At 41.4% G+C, this 16,876-nt stretch overlaps 1 protein-coding gene and 1 long non-coding RNA gene across 10 annotated transcripts in view; one reads left to right on the top strand and one right to left on the bottom strand.

The window, feature by feature from the left end:
• Positions 1-16,541, bottom strand: part of Bap170 (Brahma associated protein 170kD) — a 48,737-nt gene extending 32,196 nt beyond the window's left edge. For 3 of the 9 annotated variants that reach the window (XM_076531476.1, XM_076531479.1, XM_076531480.1), the window contains exons 1-2: positions 15,189-16,535; positions 14,169-14,262 (exon numbers count right to left, since the gene is read on the bottom strand). In XM_076531476.1, coding sequence (XP_076387591.1) covers positions 14,169-14,262; positions 15,189-15,280 — 186 coding nt within the window. In that variant the 5' untranslated portion in view covers positions 15,281-16,535. Of the gene's footprint in view, positions 1-14,168; positions 14,263-14,763; positions 15,109-15,188 lie in introns of those variants that run through there. The other 6 variants (XR_013038142.1, XM_076531472.1, XM_076531478.1 and 3 more) reach the window with 5 other exon arrangements.
• LOC143264432 (uncharacterized) lies at positions 30-3,792 on the top strand. Its single transcript, XR_013038145.1, has 2 exons — positions 30-2,582; positions 2,660-3,792. It is a non-coding gene; the product is annotated as an uncharacterized LOC143264432 (long non-coding RNA).
• Positions 16,542-16,876: the final 335 nt, after the last annotated feature.

Below are 16,876 nucleotides of genomic sequence, written 5' to 3'. Positions count from 1 at the left end.
AGGAGGAGGAAGGGGGGTAGAAGAAGGGAAGGAGGGCGGAGGGGTTGGCGACGCGCAGTCTGCCGTCGTCGTCGGGATCAGCTGATCGGTGGAGGTGTGCTGGTGACTGACTGACTGACTGTGAACTCTGAATGAACGAACGGATGAAGAAGTCTTCGCTCGCGTGCGTACACGTATAGGGAGAGCGAGCTCTCGGGGGAGGGGGAGAGCGAGAGCGCGTATGCGCGCGTGCCTGCCTAACTATGCGCCAGAGCATTCGCGAGGGAGCGAACGAGTGTTTAGTATCAACGGAAGTGTCCCAGGACAGAGGCCAGGATGACCTACTGTTGCTCTCTGCACCGCCGACCACCTTCGAGTGCACCGGCCACCGTATGGGGTTGCCCACGAACACGTGCTCTCCTCGATGCCACGCGTTCGCTTCATCGATTGCGCTCCTTTCTCGCACGGTTAAGTCTTCCTGGACCACCGACATCCTCAACGACCGCTTACCACTCTCTTCGTTGCTATCCCAATCGCTTCCGAGTATTCTATAATTACGTTTTATAACGACCTCCAACTGGTTCCTCATGAGACGCATTCACTTCTGATGGACTATGATGAACTCTCGCCTATGCCCCGACTATTCTTCGTTCCATATTTACCGAAGTTGTCCTCGGATACTTGATGGATCTCTTCGTTAATACTGTTATCTGTGTACTCGATAATAATGAATGTCCAGCCGAAATTGAGATAATCACAAGAGCCACTTGTAGATATCTATATAAAAGCGAAACATGTGGCTGTGATATCCAGATGTACACGAAGCTCCCTGAACCCCAGATTCCTAAATCCTTGAATCCCTGGACTCTTATGTTCCCTTTGAACTCTCCTAAATCACTGGACCCCTATACACTTTCTACCTTAGCGTTTATGCTAAATTACTAAGTATACTATCAATCTACCCTACATGTCCCTAACTATTCTACAATGTTCTAGCGACAAAATCAAATAAAAACGTGTAAGAGTCATATATCCCACCAGACACGATAGTATTACCTGATTATTATATGCGGAGAAAAGTGCAAAGCGTTTACCAGCAGAGCAACAATGTTGAATCATTCGAAAAGTTGTGTAGAAACAACGGAATAGCGGAAGCTATGAAACGTGATATTTAGTAGACCGGTTCTGGCGAGCACTTTCTAAAAGCATCTTTTCGCAACATTCCACCCCGTTCGCCCTCGATCATGAAAACAGCCATTCTGTACATTATATCCAGCGTAAATGACTGTGTAGCCGGCTCGGCTAGCTCCAGATTTACATTTTCGCGTGCAAGATTTATTGTACAGCGATGCATCACGGCTTTTACCAGCGCGCAACGCCAACATCTCAGGCAAACGAGAAAGATAATCTTGGGAAGGTCGATTCGCAATTGCGTAACGCCACCGCTAACGACGGTGTACACTGTGTATATCTGTCCGCGACACGGTAGACCAGAGAGTTTATGCTCGGCACAAGAGTGTGCCACCGGCGAGATCAAAGTTACAGTTTCATGGAAACTCGAGCTTTAAACCCGTCTCGCAGGAGGCAAGTATGCGAAGGATCAGCCGGATTATTTTTGTCCGTTGCTCGAGTTCAGGCTTAATTCGTTACGAACACGAAGCTAACTCGAAAGGTACACTTCGCAGTTTCACCTTCTCCTCGTGAAAGATCGTATATGTTCTTCGAAAACTGTCAGTTACAGATGACACACATTCGCGTCGGTAAACGGCGAGTATAGATACGCATCTTTGTCATCGAAGCAGCAACTTTCTCAAGGCGTGCATACGCGATAATACAAGTGTCCGCGAACAAACGTTACCTATTTTCGAACGATGAACTAACGAACGTATTTTCTTTTATTGCGACGATTCCAACGAGTGCTCGCTTATAATTGCTCTCAATTACCGTGGCCTGTCCTTTAGCCGCGTATGATCGCTCGATTAATGCTTTAATGAACGCGTAGCATTCGGTTTCACGGTAGCGACAGCTCGACTATGTACGCGTGTGTACGATCGTCGGCAATTGAATGCACAATATACACGGAGGGCCATGTAATCCGCGACGAGAGAACAGAGACGGTCCCTTGTGCCGTCGGAGACGATTGCAAAGCCATTACGAACACCGTAAACGGCATACTAACCGAAGATGTGCTCGAAGGAAACGAGTCAAACGCACGGTGGAAGCGCAGTTGCTAATCGTCGCTTTCGGTACTTACAAAACAGATTTCGAAACGAATCAGATTCTACGTGAAAATTTGGAATTAAAATGTATAGAAAAGACAAATACTTGAAAACTAAACAATCGAATAATTTACGTACGTTGTTTAATTGGATTACGTTATTCGTCTGAGAACGTGCTCGAAGCTTTTCATTGCATACGTTATGTGTATAAAACGATCGATACTCTGTGTATGTACATCAATAATATTACCAATTTGCACGTACCGGGTTATATAATGCGAATGACAAAATCTGCTTGACACGAATACGTGGAAAAATACAAGGCATCGTAGCTAAACACACGACAGAATAAGTGAGGAAAGCAGCAATTCAAATCAGTTATAAGTCAATTTATAATTACTATCGTTAGAAACTAATTTACTTCATCCGCGTATGTCCAACTCCATTTTTTAATATTCCAGCAAAAATTAAGGGTGAAATGTGCTGAGTAACTTTTTTCGCTCGGGGGCAGTTTTGCATGTGCAACGTGAACCCAATGTTTCGAGAAATCAAATATTTCACTCTTGGCACGTTCACGTCTTATCCTTCAGGTTCGCAAATAACCTATACGAATATTTCAAGTGTACGCTCAAGTGAAGTATACCAGACGCATATTTATTTTAATGCAGTATCGTATTTAAGAACAAGCTTTGTTCAAAATAAAGCACACGATTGTTAACAGTGCGTTAAACAAATTGAACAAAAGTTATAACCTGACAATTACAATTTCGTAAATTATAATTCGGAATGATATAATATGACATAAAAGATATAAAGAATATATCGGACACCCAGTGTATAAAATATAAGCTTATCCGCGTAAGTACTGATACGAATGTTTCAGTTTTCTTTCAACAAAGTCTATAAAAGTTTGCGCAACACACGACGCTGTAACGGAATGTCCGTGTGTGTACACGTGCAAAAATACCAATGGTTGTGTTTTCTTTTCGGTAAAAGCCCGAGCCTCGTAAAAGTTTGAGGTCTGTCGCCGTTGCCGGGGCATCTGTGAATGCATGCGGGTGCCACGTTGTGCATGCCAGTTGTCGCAAGCCAAACAATGGCCACTCTTTTCTGTCTCCGCGCTAACTCGTTACATAAGATAAACTAATCTACAAGAGTTGCACAGTACACGACCAATACTCCAATGAGATATCGCGCTTGCCAGATTCGACTTATTACGGAGACCGCCTCCACGGTGTGTCTCTGCTGAACATTCCTTTTTACGACCAAATTCTGATATCTGACCTTAGCGGAAACGAATGTCACTCAATCTAAAATTTAAGCTAATACAATCTCGATAACTGCAAGTATAGAATTTTTAGTGAAAGATCAAAGGCGAATGGCAATGTAGCTCGAAGAACGACTTGCGTACTCGTAAAAATATCGCATATCTTTTTTTGCGCGATGTATGATGTAATATAAGTACTGTTCGTTATAGTTAATCTGTGACTGCAATTGATATCACATGAAACATTGATTTAACAAGTTCTTTTTTATTAATATATGTACAACAGAGAATAAAAGGACGTTTAAGACAGTCATTTACGTAAATGAATATTTATAACTTTGACGCTTCATTAATTTTGAAACGTCAGTACTTTTATTCCTGAGGACTGAAAAATTCTTCGCTAAAATCTCCTTTCCCTTTTAGTTTCTCTACATTTATAAAAACTTCATTACAATTCATAATAGTATCTCGTATTTCTTGTATCTTTTACGAGTTAAATTTCCGTTCATCCTTCGCGTGTATGTAAGAAAGTCCGCGCACTCGAAACTACAAGACGCGCGTATGCGGTTTACAAATGGATCGAAGTCGGTTTGACAAAGGAACAACGAGGAGAAAAGGTACAGTGACCTCAGGTGATGGCTCGTGCTCCAATGATGGCTTTCCAACTGGTACACCGTCAAGCCAAGGCCATTAATACCAATGCATCTTTGTACGCTCGACGAACAGAGACACGAAAAACATGGCGAAAAAATCGAGTTATATGTTTTACGACTGGTTCGAGTAACGCCTCTGAATTGCACGCGTTCGCGTTTGGTAAAAGTTCGCACCTTGCGGAATAAAAGTAACGGTGACGGTATGATTTTCTTACAAGGTTATCGTACAATTTTAACTTGGGTATTGTGCTCCAGATTTATGCAATATAACGTTAAATTTTATGGGGTTATTTGTTAATAATCAGGATGAATTTGTTGATCAGACAAGTAGGCACAGTACCAATAATACTATAACGTGTCAACTTATCTGAATTTTCGATGGTGGTTAAAGGAAGTGGAACATTTTCATGAATACATAGAATAGACGGAACGTATCGTTTAAAAGTTGCTTCTTCTTGCTATTAGGCACGCCACATTAACACGATGAAACCAAGGTACGACGTGCTTTATATGCAATTACAATTTCTATCGGAAGTTAGAACTTCGAACAACGTTATATCTTTCTGTTTTATTTTAGTTAGTACTCTTTAACCTCTGCAGTTCTCGTTAAAGTTAAAGATTTAGTAAGATAACATACGAATAAAAAAGTAACGTTCACATATGTGGCTGTTGATCGTCGAATTTCCATGAAAACTAAACGCGCACATATGTGTCAACGCCTCTGAAGAGGTTAAACACTCCCCAACGTTTTCGAATAATTTCCAGAAGCTATCTGGTCCGCTTTCAACTTCACGATAATTTATTTTTACTTCAAGGCCCGAGTACACTTTTGATCGAGAAAAAAATTGAAAAAGTCTCCGCAGGAAAAAATGCACAAGAAATGAAGGGGGATACGCGTTGAAAACGTAGCGGAGACGTTTTCACGTTGGCAAGAACGATCGACGGGTTCGAATTGAGGCGATATGCTTTCCTTTGGCTGTCCTTTATCCGTCTCACTCCTTCCTCGACTAACGGTGAGCCCATCTTACGACGGCAGAACGTATACCTCAGGCTATCTCTATTTAATCTCACCGAGACAACGTTGCCGTTTCGATCCAGCCACGAGGCGTGCTCTCGGAAGTGGTCTGCCCTCGGTTGCCCGAATGGCAACGTCGCATCGGCACGGCACCTCTCCTCACGCGCTATCTCCTTTCCGCTCAAACGCTTCTCGCTTTCGAACTCTTTTTGCGTTACTTGGTACACCTCGACCGTGCGCGGTCTCACACGCGACATTCGCCAACGAAGTAGTAGGTGTCGTTACCTACGATTCAGAGACGAGCAAACAGAAGGAATGCAACGAATCGTACAATCATCGAAGAGCAACGATGCTCGTGAAAACCAGCGATTCCAGCCTTTGAAACGAGGCTATGCGCTCTTACGATATACCGACCGGCTGTAGGTCTAAGGCTGGCGCCACACGGTCGTTTCGAGTGACGTGTTTTGATGGACGTTGATTCGAAACGATACTGCGAGTTTTCCGAAGATGATGCACGGGAGAAAAGCCACTCGATTATCATCGCTTAATCGAGATATTTATTCTATTATTTATATTTTCGATTTCATGTTTTTCATTTGAATTTATAAGAAAATCAAATTATCTACAGAAATTCACCGATAGCGTCTTTATAAAAAATATATGAATATTCTCGAAATGCAAAAATCGCCCGTTTCGTTATTAAAAATATATCTCAATTTGAGAGACGTATATTCCAATTAAGGTTACCAATTTTGAAATTAAATTTACCATACACGAAAGTTTTGGAAAGGAGCCCTCAAAGGGCTAACACAAGCAATATTAATATGCGTGGTGCGCGTATCACCAAGTTCCCAACCGACCCGTGACGTCCGCAGCGAACGTGTTAAACGCTGGTCTAACCCCACCACCTAACATTTTACTCCAACATCCTACAGACAAAATCCGAAAAATTGATTCGGTCTAACATAGAAGATTGATAGAACGGAATGGAGGAAAGTTAGATGTATATTTTTTGGTCGCAGCGAAAGAACGGAGCTCCGAGCGAAAAGTACTTGGGCAATTTGGACACGGGGGTGCCCGTCAGCTCGGCGCGTGCGTGGGACAGTCGTGTAGAAGCAAGAAAGCAGGCAGAGGCAAAGCAAGCGAACAGAGCAACCAACCAGGCATCTCAGTCTGTTCGGTGTCCCCGGGTGCACATGTGTGCAGGGCATGAGGTCGCTCTCCTCGTCGTTCGATGTGTGAGAGCTCGGTTGCCCTCTCCCCCGCGTCACTGCCGGAGCGACGTTGCCGACTGTTCGAGGCTTGGGCGGGCGGTGATGCCGGTATGCGTGTGGCAGGGCGCGGCGTTGCCATATCGACCGTGCCTCATCACCGGGGACCGAACCAGCCAGCCTCGCTACCCTCCCTCCCACCTACTTATTCGCCGACGCCGTCTTTCTCCTTCTTTCTCTTTCATTCTCTTTTTTCATTTCCCGCCTCTCTTTTCCTCTTCTTTTAACCTTTCTTCTTTTACGCTCCTTTCTCTTTAACGTGCATTTATATTATCTGTTCAGACACGGAACGGTTACGTTCAGACAAACACGACCGCTAATGTACGACTTCGGTGCAATAGTAGTACGATAGCGAGTAGTAGTACATGCACGGTGGAATAGTATACCAGAATGTAGCAGATAGTAGCATAGTATCATAATCTACTACAGTAATAAGACGGTATTAGGTTATGCGTAGACACGGATCGCTGTAACCTGACTACAAGGCCTCCAATTTTCCATTTTCGAATCCTTCAATTTATGCAAATTTTCATAAATCGCATAAATTTTCCAATTTTCATTTATAAATTTAAAAACTCATCCCTACAATCTTCCGAATGTCTACATCCTCAAATACTTGTCTTCAAATTCGTAGACCGTCGAATATCTAGGATCTAAAGTCTCCGAACTTCAAATGCTCGAGAGTCTTTAAACATCTTCGAGTTGAAAGTCTCTTCCCCCTTGCTATCTTTTTTGCCACGGAAGCCAGATTTGCCGTGGACTGTACTGTGCGCTCGCCACGAGATGACCTCAAGGAATTCAGAGAGGCAAGTCTACTTCACTTATTTTTCGATCTGATTGATGTGGGTGGCTGTAATCGATTCGTCTTTACCAAAAATACGTGTAAGGCTATAATCCCAGTTCATTTTTAGTATTCTGCCAAAGCTCATCCTACGGCAACAAACTATACAGAGAAATTACAGTACCAGTTTTCTTTAAAATATGAACAATTTCGATATTCTTTGAAAAGTCACTCGTCTCGTTCCGCCAAGAGTACACCTAACGTTTCGCACACGTGATTAGAAAGCTGTATGCCATCGCCTTACAATAACTGGTTGAAATTAAAATTGATGGATTTCTTTGGAAGCGTTCGATGTTCGAACGGATAGTATAAATCTACCTTTACCGGTAATCTTGTTCCACGGTATTCGTTCTTTTTTCTGTTACGCTTGTACGTGCAGAGTACTTTGCGAAGAAGAGACGCAAGGCGCCGCGGCACCTGACTGACTCAGCATTACCGACTTCGTCGTGGATTCCTCGCACGCTACACGCACTGTGTATAGCGAGCAGACCAATGCCAGACTACGGTGCGTGCCCATTTGACGGTCGCCGAAGACCTCTCCTCCGTATTACCAGCAGCCAGTCGCGCCCTTGAACAAGCCGGACACTTGCAAACGTACCGCTTTCCCTCTGTCTCTCTTTCTTTCTACGTCTCTTGCTCTTTCTCCTGCGAGCCGAGAGCTTCTCGTTTGCAAAGGGGTCTTTCTTTTTCTTTACCCGCTCCCTTCTCTTCTCTCTGCACCGCGACCCCACTACTCCTTTTTCTTGCCGGAACCGGTAGGAGCGCGATGTTCCGCCACTGGTACTTTGACAAGACGTTACGCCGAGAAAATCCCGAACAGCTTTACCATTTATTTTCCGCGTCGTTTACGCCTATGTTTTTTAACTGGCCACTCGGCTCTCTCCGACGAGATTCGGCGATCCTACGCGTTTCATGCCGTACACGAGAAATTCGCAACTCCGCTTCCGCTGTAACTTCGTATCTCGAAAATACATTAAAATTCTGATAATTCCTTTCTGATCCCCAACTTTATCTCTGTAACTTAAATTTAGAATACTCATACAGGTCGAAAACTTCTATTACGATATTGTTATTTATGTATTAATACGTTTGACTAAATTCATCGGTATACCTGCTGAGCACACCCTACATGAGAAGCTCTAGGGACTTTCCTTGTCTTTCAACGTATCTCTTGCGAATGCTGTACCGATTGTTCGCTCCTACCGAAAATATGCATAAACTTTGGAATATGCTTTGAATTTATTCCCGATTGAAATTAGATCAGACTCTGAAGTCTAAAAACGAACAAAGATTTGTATAAAAAAATTGCACAATACGCTCGACTAACAATTTACAAAGTCTTAACGATGTTATCGATACACCGTTAAGTAGCAACAAGAAATCGATACCTTATCGATAATCGATATTAACATCCATAACGAGATAAAATAAGCACCGGTATTAAGCACACAACGGATTAATTTTCAAATGTAAACGTTCGATACGAAACCTTATTAATGCGATATTGTTAAAAATTTGTTAAGTAATATTTGTGGCGCCAACTGTAGTTAACTCCTGGACAGGCAACACTGCAAAACGAATTTCCTTCTTTTGCACTTGATAATGCAGTATAATGAAAGACGATCGTTCAAACGGATTAATTTTCTAGCTAATCGACGGTTTTGAAATCGGAGCTTAAGATAAAATATTTAGATTAGGCATAATCCGTGTAAGTCTGACGAACTCGGCGCGTTTGGTATGCAACTACTCTGAACCAACATGCGAAAAGGCGAAACGTATACACTTCAAACATTTCACTGTTCTTATAACTTCAATAGACACGTAATGCTCGGAAATTTGCGACGTACTTCGTCTTTGACTATTAACGATACTGCATTCCAGAATTTCCATTCAGTTTTTATTTTATAATTCTTAACACGCCAAGTGGACATTAACCCGTAACCGGTGTTTTGGTCACTCTAGGAGCTTAGTTACCTTGTCGTTTCAAAGCCTTCAAAAATAATCACGAGGGTCAAAATTACCATTTTCGAAAGCGAGTCTTCTCATGCAAATTAAGTCTCAGTCCTATTACGGAATCTACAACATCGCTCCAGAAAAATGACTAAAATTATTGATTTGCTAATTTACCTTTGAACAAATAAAATATGACACCTTTCTATGGAAATAAAAATAGCTACAGTCTGATAGATCCACTTCACCCGTTACGGGTCAAATAAATCTTTTCCAGTGCTCCGAAAGACATTTATTATTTTACTGGAATCGTATATCCAGTTCACGCACGAATTTGATGGACATTTAACGTTTCCATCTGTTCGGCGGAGTATTAATAGCATTATACATTTCAATGCGACTGAAATATTTTTGTAAGCGAAGTAATAACAGAACACACCTCGAAAGACAAGGTAACTCTCGATATTTCGAAAACGGATTGTACTTTCTAATGTCATTTGTTGTGTCCTTTATATAACAAATGTTATCCAAGATACTTTTATCGTGGATGCCAATGTAGTGTGGCAATATAACGCGCAGCGATATAACGTCCAACGTATTCCACGTTGCTTTATGGTCGAGATACATATTTTATGACGTTCATGCACATATCGTTCATCGAGCATGGAAAAATATTTGGAAAAAATTTAATAAAAATTTGGAAATTTCTGCTCCTTCAAAGGTATCACTGAATCTTCGTATTCCTTCGTACAAATTCGTACGTATTCGTATATATTCGTACGTAGTGGTTAAGAGAGTTAAACTTCGTATAAGAGAGTTCCACAATTTCGAATAACTTGGAGGATTAGAAAATCGAATGGTGAGGCTATAAAAATCCAACTCGGATTATTGTACTTTATTTAGCGAAAAACTTTCCGTTGTATATTCACGAAGGGGAACTAGTTATCCAATCGTTTTACTACCGTAAGAACGTACGCTAGATCGCTAATAATTTCTATCTTCTACACTTTCACTTTACGGCAAAGCAACGCTCCTTAAGTAGAGTGACTTTGCCTCGTAACGTAGCGATCAATTTAGTTGGCGACCGTAAGAGACACTTTTTGCCATCCTTTTTTCCTTCGGCGAAGCAACTTTGATCGGTTAATTTAAATCTAACGATAGTTCGCGATTTAATGACTTCGCTTACACAATACACCGGATACTGTGTAGCGTCTAGAGAATTTCACTCGATACGTTGCTGGTATTATAATGCTCCACCGTTTTAAACTCTTATAAACATCGAAATAACAAAAGAGCATTGTTATCTAATATCTGGGTATGTTTCGAGAAATAAAACGAATCGATACGAAGGTTAAAAACATTTTACAGTATTAAACCTAGGGATTTCGAAACATTGGCTAAACAATTACGTTTTTGTTAGATAACAATTTATGTATAAACGCATTCTTTTTCTTCGACTAACGGCCTCGGAATTTTAATAGTTTATTAAACGAACAAACATAATGCAATTTATGAGTGCTTCAAAGTGAAAGATACAAATACTGATATTGCCGATGTTACATCATTTTCGTGAAGCTAAGAACGTGGCTTAAACTCGAAGACACGTATGCAGTTCTTCTATGAATAATGACCCGCGTTCCAGAGGACGTAAACATAAATGGCCAGTGATCAACTCTACGTTGCAAAAATGATACGTAATCCGTTGAAACTTTTTGGCCAATCAGAATGTGAAAAGCGGTCGTTGCTGGAGGAAGAAGCAAAATGGCCTCGAATCGTCGGAATCTACGGTGATGTCCCGATGCATTCTGAGCGTGGTCGCGACCCGGTTACAGGTTATATAGTCTAGCCAGCTTCGATCACACTTGTTGAGGGGAAGCCCTCGTACACCACTACTTCCACCTTCTCCTTCTCTTCTCTGGATATTCTCTTTCTCACTTCCCCCTCTCGTATCTTCTCTTTCCCGCTTCACCGCATCACCCCCCTCTCTTTACCGTGCACCTTCTTCCCACCTTCGGTTCATGATCTATCCTCCCACCCCGAACTGTACCTCGGCAAGTGACCCTGACCTTGCGTCAACTTCCGCATTGTCTCGATATTATGCTTGGATTTTGGGCGGTGTCGCCGATCTGAAAAACCGCCGATCTGTACCTTTCCGTCCTTGGAACTTCTTCCAAAATCGACCGACTGCGATACTATCTTGGCATAAATTTCACATATTATTAGTACTCGATGTTAACGTTTGATCTGAGCACGTGATATCGTATTTATTCATTTATTAGTAGAGCAAACAAGCTTCTATTCTCATTGCTATTAAAAGTAGAGTTGGAGCTTATACGACTTCAGGAAGTAGGGAGTTCTGAAATCATATAGACTTTCGTTAATTATCTACCTTTAATAGCAATGAAACTTGGGTGTTCGACCGAAGTGAAACACCCTAGTACAGTACTATAGAACGTTTAATACATTTTCGTAAGCGATACAGCATGTAATTATTGCAACACAATTATAGTAGATTATGATGTTCTCTATAGTACCGTTCTATGCAATTATTGTAATCAAAATTTTATACCACCTCGTTAGAGAAATTCGAGCACAAAAATATTCCTTATACGTGTATACGAATACAGAAGAATAAAAATGAGCATTTTATCATAAATATAAGAAAAATGCCAGTTTCTCATTTGAACGAACACGAGTCTTCCGTAATTTAAGGGGGAAAAAGAAGGAAAATATCCTTGATTTCTCTTCGAGGAAAGCACTTTCATGTACCTACTATTAAACACCGTTCAAACACAAAAATCACGCTTACGATAAATTATTTTAAATGAGAGACTGACTCAAGCCCCCTTGACTTTAAATGCGAAAAATATAACTTGAACGTGTTTCGAATACGATGGAAATGTTTAACCGTAGAGCGATGTAAATGGTCGGCAACGATTCTACTCTACAACGATTCTAATCGTGTAAGCAAGTCTGTCACCCATAGATAAATGATAGAATCATAGTGAATACCTGACCCAGATACTGATGACATATCAATTAATCTATTACGGCAATCGACTAAACAATTTTACCGAGAAAAAATGACACGAGTAATCAATTTACTTATTTGCAACCTCTATCCTTCTTCGACAAACAATTTTCTTAAGTTAAGAAATTTTGTAAGTTAAGAAATCTTTCGACCTATTCACTATGCAACACAGAAATCGTATAACATGCGATCTAGGAATTTAGACGAGCCTCGATGTACCAATATCCTTCTCTGAATACCGCCTTATTATCAGATTTAAATACGATCGCAATATCACACTGCAGAGTCGAACGGTTAAACACGGCGTATCATTATTTGAGTTTATTCTTGGTTTCTATGATGATTACCCGCGTTACGAAACACCATGCACATTTTTTGAACACCCTATGTACGTTGCGTAACGTCGTCAAAGAAACAGAATGCCAGCCTTTCTTTGTTTTTTTTTTTCCGTTTTACGCGGGAAAGGACACACCGAGAATCGATTGTTGCGCGATCGAGAAACGCGATCGAAGAGCAGTCTACTTTATTTCACGGAACAATCGTTTTCCCGCGTTTCCGTCGTATCTCTCGCATTCTTTCCTCATTAATCACGCGTGGTGAATAGCTCTTACGCTACGCTAGTACACGTTCCGGCACTCCAAATAATTCGCGTTCTTGAAATTCGCCACATGCGAACGAGACGAAAGGGTTCCGGATTAGATAATCCGTAGACTGGTTAGGAAGATTATCCAGATAATTTGCGACGACTCGAAATTTATAACCGACTTTCAATTATCGAAGTTTTGTTCATGTTTGCAACATTTATAGCTTGATGATTCTTCTAACGTATTAAAATTTATGTTACTTTCTACCATTTAGTTCAAAAGTGGTCCCTATTCTTCTTTTTCATAACGTAACACAAAATAAAATACAGTAGGCCCTCGTTATATTGCCACAAAGTAATATGAAACAATAGCGCTACAATAGTGATAATATAGAAAATGGCAATATGTAACGATAATATGAATGATAATACATCGCCTAAAAATTTAGGAAACGTATAGCGCGAAATAAGAAAAATGGCAATATAGCGCGAGGCAATGTGACAAAGTATGTAGCAGTGCAGAGCAGCAGTGCAATATAACAAGAGTCTCGCGCATAACAGTTTCTCTTTTTCTATGAATATACACCTTCCATGAATACAATAGAAAGGTTAATAGGGAGAGACAAATATTTGTACTTCCGAACGAACGAGGTGAAAGTTGAATATCTTAGTAAATAAGGTTGTTAAGGAGTTTTCTGCCAAGTCATTGTTTTTGAATTACTGGAAGAGGTCAATGCCCTTTCCAAGAAAATTGTGTATTTTGTTCAACGTACACGCGTCCATTTGCAATAAGAAAGTGGTTAATTGAATGTTCTACTTCTGTTTGAATTAATTACCACAATTATGGACACAAAAATGGAAAGTATTATATCTGCCAGTTGTATGAATTTCTGTTTTAATTGTTAACATGTAACAAATATAATTTTTTGCACTTGAAAATAATGACAGTTACAAAAAAGAAAGAAACAAGAATTGAAACAGGAAAGAACAGTGGAAATTGAACAACTATGACACGATATTTTTTTCCCAACATAAGTTACGTATTTGTTTTTCTTTTGTGCAAATTTACAAATGACGTAATGTATATTAAAATAATCAATCATGATTTCATTCGTAAAATAAATGGTGAGAACACATTAATGTCCCACATAATGATAAGGATTTATTCGTGTATAATGTTATACTAACAATGCACGAAGAAAAATTACACAGACATGATATTTACTAATTTTTTGCTCATTACGAGTACTACGAATTACACTAAAAACGCATCGTGGATCGCAGAAAATGCATATTTTATGGAATACTCGCGTTAGAAGAATTTCAAAATGTAAAAAAAAAAATAAAATATGGACTCACCCTTATCCATCCTCCATGAGCAGTAACCACAACATACAGCAAATACAGATCTATATCTTTTCCGTTGACTTTAGGAGTTTTCTTGAACGGAGTCCTAAAAAACATAAATGACAAAGTTATCCGATTACAGTCAAACCATAATCTTGTAATTTCACATATTTCTTAAATGTAATAAAAATTCAAATACGTAATATTTCACTATCATTAATATCATAAAAAAATTAGTTTTGAAAAAATATTTGCTTGAAATTATTAAAAAAATAACTTACAGTTCCATAAAAATATAAAAAAATATTTTATACATTAATAGTAAAAATTTACAAACAATAAAGATAGTATCGAATTGAAAAATTGTATTTGAAATAAAAATAATTGAAACAGACAGGTCTTGCTTGTTGCAAACGTACACAACGAATACGCTGAGGTTAATACCGTAGTACACGAGAAGGCTTTGTTTCCGTTTCCGAATCAAGTAAAACACGAACAATGACGTAATAAATGCCTGCGTCTTCGCGTGAAATGCTTTTCTCTTGTTCTGTTATTCGAACGATCACAATTTCGAAGGAAATTAAAACAGTGATACAGAAGAACGTACGACAGCATTTGCAACGTTCATTTCAGGTTCCGCACATCACGACGAAAGAAAAAAAATCAACAAGTTCCAATATCGCAATTTCGATTGAACGTAACCTCAATCGCGTCAAGATACGTGTTCGATAATCGATGATAAAGGAAACATGGAACACTCGTAAACAAATAGCTTGCACAAAGGCGAATATCGTCCGAGAAACTTTACACCAAACGCACATAACCTCAAAACTCGGTCCACACTCCGAGGCAGGAACGCTACTCCGATTTACGCGATGAACGACGGTAACGATTCGACTAGAACACGTCGAAAACGATTGAATTCGATATCGTGGATCGAAAAACGATCGATACACGCGAGCACGCGAACCATACATAATCGTAAGCACTAAGCGGATAATAGCAGGAACGAATCGCAAGCGAAGATCTTACCCTCTGGTCTCATGAAAGTGGCGGAGGTCCTTCAGGAAGTTGTCCCTCTCCCTCTCGTAGGTGACGGGGTCCTTGTTGAGGATCTTGGCCATATTCGCGAGCGATAGAGTGCGTGGGCGTGCTAATCAGGGTGTGCTCTGGGTTTACAGGGCACGCAGAGGCAGCAGGCAGAGAAAAAGGTGCACATGGGCGGTCATGAGAGCACATTTACGCGAGGAAGGTGCTGCTGCCGCGAAAGAGGAGGCGCGAGGACGAGGACGAGGACGACCGCGGGTCGACACGGGGTCGCGACCCGCTCCCGACATCGGGTCGTCTTGTCCTGGCCCGAAGTGTCGGCCGGTGGCCTGTGTCTCGCGCGCGCGAAAACGAGACAGCGGCTGTTCCCTGGCCGTAGACCGCCAGCCCGGGATCGGCACACCGATGTACACGAGCCTACCGTGGTCCCTCGCACCGAATGGAACGCGTGGGGAAAAATCCGAATGTACACGTAGTTCCACGCACAGTAGTCACCAGAGAAGGAATCGTGTTACGGGTACGGGGCCGCAACGCGACTTTCCTCGCGGCCCGATCGATTCACCTGTCACTTGTCAACGAAACGCTCCTCCACTCGGGATACGCTGCGCCACGCACTCGTACCAACGATACTCGTCGACCTCGCGAACCAACGAATTCACCCGCGCGGTCCTTAGCCGAGCGGCAGACCGACTCGAGACCCGCGTTTCCCTAACGAGCGAACGCTTGCTTGACGTGCGCCCGTATATCAAAATGGCGTCTCCTCCTGCCTGGCATCCATTGGCGAAGCCACAGCCAATTTCCCGTACGCTACGATAGCTAACGACCAGCGCCGACCCTGTACACCGCGACACCGTTTCCGCTACACACCTCGTACCGCGCGCGGCACACCCTCGCACACTTTACGTCATTTTACGCGCGACACCGCGTTGCCCCGACCATACTACAGCCTAGCCCTCGGCTTTTTTACCCTCGCCGTACCGTACAAACAAAATCCCGGGTCGCGCAGTATTTTTACTTTCAAAATGGTGTGGACCCCCCTCGCCAGTGGCGCACCGTTTGAATTCGTCATGGCCAATGCCGCTAGAGGCGCGACCTACGCTCGCGCGATCCAGCGACATCTGTCGGCTTCGCTTCAGCGTTACACCGAATACCTGAAACGGGAACTGAAACGGATAGGGTTGCCACAACCTGACCTGTGGATTCACGGTGATAGCTGCAAAACTTTGTCCCTTTTCAAATTGCGTTATCCTCTTGCGAATTTAGATAGAGTAGGTATCGCGTTTTCGATACTCTGAAATCATGCGTTCAATTCGAATTTAATGTTACGATTGTAAGTTGAGTTTATTTTTTTTTTAACACAATTTACGATCATATTCGTCGATCTCGTTATCATGCAAATTTTAACCCAATAACAAATAATGCCACTGAATGTTTAACTACATAGCATAAGAACTGTTTATGTAAGAAATTGCACTATTCTGTTGGAGAAAGATAATAATTGACGGGAATCTCTTATACACGCATCTCCTGAAAATAAAGGTCATAAGCAAGCTGAAATGATATAGCAACAGAAAGAAAACGCTGCATACTGGTCGTTCGTCATTCTACATAATTACTCAAACGCATAAAAGTATGAAATACTATTAGTACAACAATTTTAAATAATTTATTTA

This window comes from Megachile rotundata, chromosome 5, assembly GCF_050947335.1.
Source record: "Megachile rotundata isolate GNS110a chromosome 5, iyMegRotu1, whole genome shotgun sequence".
Taxonomy (NCBI): Eukaryota; Metazoa; Arthropoda; class Insecta; order Hymenoptera; family Megachilidae; genus Megachile; species Megachile rotundata.
Note: the sequence above shows the minus strand (reverse complement) of the source record. Positions and strands in the feature narration are given on the sequence as shown.